Source organism: Nymphaea colorata, chromosome 2, assembly GCF_008831285.2.
Source record: "Nymphaea colorata isolate Beijing-Zhang1983 chromosome 2, ASM883128v2, whole genome shotgun sequence".
In the NCBI taxonomy this organism is placed as follows: Eukaryota; Viridiplantae; Streptophyta; class Magnoliopsida; order Nymphaeales; family Nymphaeaceae; genus Nymphaea; species Nymphaea colorata.
The window spans coordinates 27,506,890-27,516,078 of NC_045139.1; the positions used below are offsets into that span (position 1 = coordinate 27,506,890).

At 38.8% G+C, this 9,189-nt stretch overlaps 1 protein-coding gene across 1 annotated transcript; it reads right to left on the reverse strand.

Moving 5' to 3' along the window:
• Positions 1–860: 860 nt before the first annotated feature.
• On the reverse strand, positions 861–8,869 carry LOC126409763 (thaumatin-like protein 1b). Its single transcript, XM_050075904.1, has 4 exons — positions 8,790–8,869; positions 8,052–8,241; positions 2,139–2,194; positions 861–1,539 (listed from the first exon to the last, which is right to left on the reverse strand). Exons 1-4 carry the CDS (start codon positions 8,867–8,869, stop codon positions 861–863), a joined length of 1,005 nt encoding a protein of 334 aa, XP_049931861.1.
• Positions 8,870–9,189: the final 320 nt, after the last annotated feature.

Genomic DNA, 9,189 nt, shown 5'->3' on the forward strand with positions numbered 1-9,189 from the left:
GTAATGGCATTATGGTTGTCACAGTAGACACTACTCAGGCATTTGCCAAGCTATGGGACCAACCTTAGATGCTTAAAGAACCTCCATAACCACACCTTCTGGTTGTCACGGACTTAGATGCAAGTCTGACTATCGTTGACAGGGCTCTACACACCTCTGTTTCTTACTACACTAGAATACAATACCATGGTTCACTAAAACAAACGCATAGATGTTAACTTGCATTCGTTTGAATTTCTTCCTTCATCTTCATCCATGTAATCCTTAAAACACACGTCACTACCATGGTAACATAAACCAAACTTTTAGTGCGTTCTAGGTATTTCATGATCCTCTTAATAGCATTCAAATTGTCCAACATTTAACTGTTATCAGTAGGCTTATACCGACCACAATGCACCTTATTATAAACATTAGATAACCGACCGCAATTGAAAACGTTATATTTGACATTCACTTCTCTTCTTGTGTTTTTGGCCACACCTTGACCGACATACTGTTTCCCTTACCTATAGAAACACATGTAGGCTTATATCAGTGATGAAGCTGACTTTTTTTTTTTTGGAGGGGCACTCATTCACTGACTTTTATATCCAAAGAGGCACTCATATATGACAGAACAAATATTTGAAGATGTTAATGTGAAAATAAAGAAACATTTGAGGGGCTGGTGGGGGCATCCACCATTGGCATTATATATAACACAGCCATCTAAAATACTAAATACAGGAACATATTGTCTCCAAATTTGCTCTTAGAAATTAAAATGGAAACATGCCAACACTTTTCAGAAGTTAAAACTCCAAAATCCAAAGAAGGTCATGATCTCAAATGATGAACAGTAATATATATCCAAAAGTCTAAGGGCAGAAGGTGATGGCATAGTTAGCGTCAGTGCAAGTAAAGGTGCTGCTCTTATCATCATAAGCATGGCTGTATGCTTGTGGGCACTGGTGCTTGAAGAATTTAGAGTATTGAGTTGGTGGGCAAGTCTCCGGCGTAGAATGGGCTCCGGTGCAGCAGTACTCAGGTGTGTTGAATGCCAAGCATGCACTCCTGCAAGCCACTGTTGCGCCATGCGGCCCCACAACCTTCAATTCCGGCGGGCACGACGAATTTATGTCGACCGGGCATACGGCCGCGCTGCACCTGCTTGTGCCACTGCTCGGCGCGACGGAGACGGGCAGGTTGAACCCATCCACGCAGCTAACGTCATAGAAGTCCTGTGCACCACCTGAACCAAATGTGAACTCCACTAGCGTGGCAGGAGCCACCGCGCCCGCGCCACTGCATGCAACGCTGCCCGTGACACAGTCGCCGGTCACGCACTTGAATTTTCCAGACGAGTCAGCGGTGCACTGAGTGCGGGCCCAGAATCGGCCCGACCATGAGGGTGGTGCGTCTAGTGTCATAGTCGCCCCTTCAGCCAGCTTGAACCCAGTGGCGGATAGGGCTGGGGAGCCGCCACCTGCTAGTGTGCCCGGCCAGACCGTGAAAGGGCAATTGTTCTTGAAAGTCAATGTGGCCGAGTGGATACCTGTACAAAGTCAAAGTCAAAGAAGGGCCAACGTCATGGCGAATTCACTTGGGAAGAAGGTGCATTCTTTTTCTACCCATCAACTCACGGCTCTCCTCCATGCTTGAGATCCCTTCACATCTTTAATAAAGATATTGCTTAAAATAAATTGTGTACAATTTTGCGTGATATAAGTTCTTCTGAAGTTTTTTAAATCTACAGTTAGACAGAACTTCGCATTTAATGTGAACTCCAAGTCGGAGCATACCCGTAAACACCTCATAATTTTTTTATGTAAAATAAACTGAGCGAAAGAAATTTTGGTTTTAGATCATCAAGGTCATGTACGTAGAGATATCTTTTAGAAAATTGTGTAGCTTAAACTTACATAAAGTTCTTTTTACGGCAAACCACTGACTTAGTTTTTGGGGTCACAACATCCCCTCTCTTATAGACATATTATCACATGTAGGCATGCTACTAAAACACAACTCTCTTTGTTTCATTTCTCATGAAATTAACGTTATCTTTAACATTCAATAAATTAACAAAAGCATGCTGTTAGTACATGCATAAAGCAGGTTATATATATACATATACAGGATCTTTAGATTTCTCTCATTCATGTTGGGACAGAAAAATCCTTCGGCCTTTCACAATACACAGCACTTCAACCGGCTAATGTAATGTTCCAGATTGGACAGAGCTTTGGATAAATGGACAAGTTCATCTTATATATATATATATATATATATATATATATATATATATATATATATATATATATAGAGAGAGAGAGAGAGAGAGAGAGAGAAACCTGCAATGAAGAGCACTGTGAAAGCAGCAACCAGCAATGGAGCCATTGGGATGATTTTTGGACTGTGGATCATGTGATAGATGGGCTATGGTCGTTGGTGTTGTCCTTTTATAGCTGCCATGAAGGGCCACTTGGATTGTTACAACTATACGTGTCGATTGATTCTAACTGTTTATGTGACACTAATCACCCGATTGCTTTACCAAATTGGAGCTGAAGATAGTGTACGTAATGACAAGAGATTTGTTCATAAAGGTTCATCCTATCGTATATGTGTCCTAAAAAGAATGTTAGGACACAAAGATCGTTCCCCTCATCCAACAATGCTAAGCAAGCCTAAGGTAAGAGGTGGATATGAGTTGCTAATTAAGTAAATTAAAGGATGAATCCGATTAGATGTCATTTATTAAATCCAAACCAAATTTGATTTTTTAATCAAATATTAAAATTTTTCTATATCCGAATTTTCAAAATAGTTCCATCGGATATTGGATGCAAATCAGACATATAAACGTCCCTACCCAAACAGCTTTATGAAAACATTGTTTTTTGATTGTCATCTACATGCCTTTTAAAATTGTTTATAAAGTGTTTGTTGTTGAGTCTGATGACTTGACCCTTTGAAAAATGAAAGCAGTACTCATAGTCATGGCTAAGTTACGTTCTATTTTTCCATATCGATCATATGTATTTATTTTGTGTCCAAATTCGAGGTTGAATAAACGGGTCGACACAGGTGAAAGAACACACACACATATATATAACCATTCATGAATCCCTGGAATGGGTTTCTCATGGGTAGGGATTGGTAGGGCCTCAGAGAAAGCAGTAGGCATGCAAGCCCTTCAGATTTGAGTTGGATGCAGCCTTTACCTGGTTCAACTAATTGGATTTGGATTCAAACTCACCTTTGGACTGACCTTTTGAGAAGCAAACCTAAATCCAACCAGGGGTCTGGAGTCACATGTGGGCATGTGCGGGCAATTGCCTGCATGGTCCCATAAAATTTTTTTATTTACATATTGGTTGTCCCTAAAATTTTGCATATTTATATATAACATGCCTCTCAAGCATATGGCGAGTGCCCCTTCACCAAATATGTCTGGCTCTGCCACTAGATCCAACTAACATCAGAACCGACATTCATATATAATGTGCTTAAATCTTTATCCAGTCCCAGTCAGGTTTCATTCTCATGCGATGGAACTATATATCGAATTCAAACCTGATTAATTACCAGATTGAAACTATTTTTACCGGATCCAGGTAAACAAATTTGAAATTAGGTCTGTAATCAGTTATACCTGACCCGTTTACATCTTACAAAGGAGCGTTGGTGTGAAATCGAATGAGCAGTAGCCAATAGGTTTTTCTACCACTACCCCCTATAGGAGGACTATGCTTTCCTTGCACAAGAGAGAGAGAGAGAGAGTATGCAAAGATTCACTTGTTGTATTATTAGAATTAGGAAGTTTAACTAGTCAATTTTACACCATGAAACACTAACTAATTTCCTTTAAATTTCAGATAAGATAGGAGCCTCCATTGCATCAGGAACATTCTACTATCCACTAACTAGTGCTGGCCGGTATGGGGTTGTTTAGCAGCAAGAACACATTCTGTGAGTATTCTATGAATTTCTAGATTCACGAAACACAACCCCAAGGTATCCTTGGCGCAGAATTATTCAGGAGGCCCCTCACATATTCTACAAAATCATTACTTTAAATGAATGTGTATTTTTTGTCGATCAAGCTTTAAGATATAATTTGCATACCTTTTCCAAAAAAGAAAAAAGAAGAAAATGCAGTTTGCTTGTATTTTCATGTAATTATGACGGCATAATTTTAAAATACCAAAAAAATATTTTGCAATTTTACCAATTTTTAGCACCTGAAAAATCATGCATGCTTTCCTGTTCATGATAACCCACTGTTATTAACGATTGAATTAATCACGACGAATGAATAGAGTAAAATGTTTTGTTACAGCAAAGCGGGTTACATGTATATTTATGAAAGATCACGGTTTAGGGGAATTCGTCATCAAATTTACAAGAGAGCAAATAACAAGATTTACATAAAAGATCTGCCCCCACTAGGTCATAAGCCATGTTCGATCCTCCTAATAAAGGCAATGGTTAGAGGAACTTATTTTCAACATTTACAACAAAATGGATCCATTTTCCAGAAGATATAAAAACGTTGGAAAATAATGCTTAAACATTAGTCTTCGTTCAATAAATGTTTTTGAAGCTTTTCTGGCCCGCATCCATATCCCATTGAAGGTGTTTGATTACTTCAAATAAAATCAGAAGTTAGCTAGGTGATCTGAGATCTTAGGCTCTTAGATCTCACAATGTCAAATCCTGAACTTTTAGTAAATATCTTAAATCCTTTGTTTGATAATTAAACGCATGGACTACAATATGAATTTGTCGTATTTGCATCGTTAAGTCAATTCGTGGATCTTAAGTGAAACTTCTTCTTCTCTCACTAGAAATCCAAAGAATGATAAAGATCTTAAACTTGTAAAACTCTATTTACAGTTTACTAGAACTATGAATTTAATGTGAACTCAATGGTAGGCCACACCCTTAAAAATAAGATCCACTGTAGCCAAACACCACAGAATACGTACAGCTTTAAGTAAAAGTAACTGATATTGACAGAATTTTGATTTTTACTCATGATGAAGGTCGTGTTACATACGTAATAGAGTTATTTTTGACAAATATAGCTCAAACTTAAAATTTCTCTTTTAAGATTAAATCACTCACATATATTTTGGAGCCACAACGGCCCTCTCTCTCATGCTGACATGTTGACAGACATGGGCTTGCGTTTTCTTGAAAAACAACTCTCTATCTTGTTAAATGTTTGATCTTCAGCACTTCAATGAGGAGATTTATTCAAAAAGTTGTCATTATGTACATATATAGTTATCAGTTATCAAGGATCTCTAAGCCAAAACACACACACACACACACACATATATATATATATATATATAGAGAGAGAGAGAGAGAGACTGCAATGAAGAGCAAAGCGAAAGAAGCAACCAGCAATCCAGCCATTGATGCGCCTTTGTATAGACACCACGGAGGGTCACTTGGATTCTTTAACACCAAATCTATTGCTTCCTAATACACTAGGTTCATATACCAAATTATTGGATTTGAAGATAGTGTGGACAATGATTTAAGAATTTTTTTCCTAGAGATGCTGACCTTATTAGCTATATATTTTTGTATTCAACCATCCCATCTTAAGTTTTTCAAATTCAACGTTTTCCTTTTAAATGTTTGGAGACATCCAGCCGATCTCATCCCAAAATGTCAACATTGCTCAAGATAGGAGGTCGATATGTATTTGCTAATTGAGAAAAAGAACGCGAACTTCACTCTTATTTATACCACATATATATATATATACGTAGATGAGTTTTTCTTTTTGAACCTTTAACTTTTTAAGAGAGCTAGCCTATGGAAGAACTGACCACTCAGATGAAAAGCCTAGTATGTCCAATAACTTAGAAAACGATAAACATTATTTTTTTAGAAGTGCAACTAGAATTTTATAAGACCAACGGATAGGTAATCGATCTTAAAACTGCTTATTAAGTTTTTCATTGTTCAATTTCAAAAGTCGATGGGAACTGAACAAAAGAATCTCAACTGCGATAAAACACCAAACAGTGAGTGAATTGAACTTAATCGATTCTCATTAATTCAATTACAGATTTTATTGTATAGGGTGTTACAAGATCAAGATAAGATTCCACATAGATTGAGACATACAAATTTTGAAATTGAGTCTTGTCTTTCCTCAAGCTACTCCTGAATGATCTTTGATAGATCTTGAAATAGCGAGCTGCGATAATGATCATCTTCCTTAACACGGCCTGCCAATCTCAGCGGGCAATGGTGTAACACCCCAGAAATTTAGTCCCGTATCGAAGACTATGAGAGAACTTCAAGGGCTTATAAACGGGAATCATTAATGAGATGATTGCCCTGGTTTTTAGCCTTTTTGATGCTGGAACTGAAACTACTAGGGGGCGCGTTGGGATCCGCCAAACCAGGGGCCCGAGCCCAAGAGTGGGTCATGTTGTTACAGTGGTATCAGAGCAGTTTCAACACTCGAACCTAAGGTCCCTCACACGCGGATGCGTGTGCCTCAAGAGGGGTGGATTGTAACACCCCAAAAATTATCTCGTATCGAAGATTATGAGAGATCTTCAAGGACTTATAAAAGGGGATCATTAATGAGATGATTGTCCTGGTTTTTAGCGTTTTTGAGGCTGGAGCCAAAACTGCTAGGGGGTGATTTGGGATCCGCCAAACTAAGGGTCCGAGCCCAATAGTGAGTCAGGTTGTTACCAATGGAGAATGCCCAGATCGTGTCTAAACTCCTAAAATGCACTAGTAGTCAAGGGCTTTGTTAATCTATTAGTGATTTTCTCTTTTGAGCCAGCAAACTGAATTTCAATATGACCTTTCTTCACATGGTCTCTCACAAAGTGAAAGAGATTGACTTCCACATGTTTAGTTCAAGCATTAAAAAATGGGCTTGTTGCTAGATCAAGAGCTCCTATTGGTGTTTTGTTAGGTGAGAACCCCAGCTCGTTTAAAACTGTTTGGACCCAAAGAGGTTAGCAGGACATGCATATTGTAGAGCACCTACAACGCTCCTATAGAAGCTTGCATCTCTATAGAAATCCCTTCTCTTTATGATTTCATGCTGGAACTCATGGGAATGGTGGTAGCCTTAGCCAATTCCATCTTGGCTCGTTTCAGAAGATTGACCAATTAATTTTTCTGCCCAAAAAATATTTTGTCTTCCTTATACATCCGTGCCTAAGAAATAGGTCAATCGGCCCAAATCATTGATTGAAAATGAACTTCTAGCTGGTTTATAATTTTGCAACTGCCAAGTCCTCTTATCACTAGAATATCATTTACATACACAAGAATGTAAGTATTTGATGTACTACAGACAAATAAAGATGGATCTGACTGAAAAACATTAAACCCTTGACTTTGAGAAATTCACTGAGTCAAGTGTACCACACACGAGGGGTTTGTTTAAGTCTGTATATGGCCTTCACCAGCTTACATACATGGTTTGAATATTTAGTATCTTCACATCCATACGGTTGAGTCATACACACTTCCTGGGTTAGCATCCCATTGAGTATGACAACACCAAAATCTAGTTGCCTTATGTTCCGAAGTGGGCGGCAATGGACATTAGGATTTGCATGGTGGTCGGTTTTCTAATTGAACTGAAACTTAATAAAATGACCCTTAATGTAGCAATCACACATGCCTACATTTGCACATCAACATACACTCACAAACCAATTTTTTATGCATTTGATGATATTGTTATTGAATATGAACTTGCAATTACCAGTTACCACCATTGGCAATTCAGTGAATTAAGATCAAAGACTTCCATCAATTAGCTAGTCTTTGTTATAACAACTTTTTTTTTTTATTTGATGATATTGTTATTGAATATGATCTTTCAATCACCACCAACAAAGATGCACATTCTAAAGATGGCTCAGGAGTCTGGTAAGGAGGGATCAGCCGATTAGGGTTGGTGACACATATGGAAGAAAACTTAGCATACATTCCCTATAGAAGATCTGCTGTTACCATCACAAAACGGTAGTTCAAAATATTCTACTGTCACCATCATAAAATCATACTTCCGAATAATGCAATATGCGGCAATATTGGCCAATATCTTTTCCATCACGGCATATAATAGCACAAGAGTCACCAACATTTGGAACAAGCAAACGATCTCCAACAAGAACAGCAGTTGATGCTGTCGAGCCCCCATCTCTGTGCTGACTATTCTCTAACTTCAGAAAATCAGGATATGTCTGGTTGTATCTGCAGGAGCCAAATAAAGTATAACTATACGAGCAACCAAATATAGGGCTGCACAACGAGTCGAGCCAACTCGGGCTCGACTCGAACTCACTCGAGAAAGCTCGGCTCGAGCTCGACTCATTTATAAATGAGTTGAGTTCGAGCTCACACTTAAACTCGAAACTATAAATGAGTCGAGTTTCTAATTGCAAGAACTCGAATCATTTAAACTCGACTCGACTCGTTATTTAACTAAATCATATAAACCTGTTCCTCAAACCGGTTCAGTGGTTTAGGATTAAAACTGTTTACTGAGTTCCAACATATATGTACGTCTTTATCTTCTGTCTTTCAAACTAATCTCTCTCTTCCGTCTGCTCTTTCTTTTCTCGACTTCTCATCTACCCTCTTTCGTCGACCACAACGACCAGACGAGAGACGCAATGCTTTGCCTTTGGTCTTTCGTGTTCCGTCTCTAGTCTCTTCCGTCTACCATCTTCCTTCCCGTCTGGCGTCTTCCCTCTTCCATCAACCACATGACTACCTTTTTAGGCTCTTCACCTGCTCACTGCCACATGGCCTGCACAAGCAAGGCAGCATCACCATCCGGCATCCTGCATCCAGCCATAGGCCACCGGCCCACCGGCATTCTGGAGGTAAGATCGAGTGCTTTGGTTTCTGTTTTTGCTGTTTTATGAGCTGCATTTGGGAGGAGGAAGTGTTTATAAGCGCCGAATATTGTCTTTTATGTTCCTGCTATATTCCTGTATCCTGCTATTTAGTTGATGTCATTGATTAATGGCTTTGTCTCTATGGTGATCTTGTTAGCAATGTGTGTACAATATAGATAGTCTAGAGACTCCCTACTTAACAACATCAGATTCTGATATCTATATGATATGAAATGATTGTTACAGGACTTTGACCGATGATGGTGTGCAGACCAGGGCACATCTGGAAGCACAACTT

Coding starts and splice junctions, on each gene's coding strand:
- LOC126409763 (XM_050075904.1), bottom strand. CDS start 8,869: ATGCCGGTGGGCCGGTGGCCTATGGCTGGATGCAGGATGCCGGATGGT. Junction 8,242..8,789: donor CTTGTGCAGGCCATGTGGCA/GTGAGCAGGTGA, acceptor TGGCTCCTGCAG/ATACAACCAGACATATCCTG. Junction 2,195..8,051: donor GCATATTGCATTATTCGGAA/GTATGATTTTAT, acceptor ACATTACATTAG/CCGGTTGAAGTGCTGTGTAT.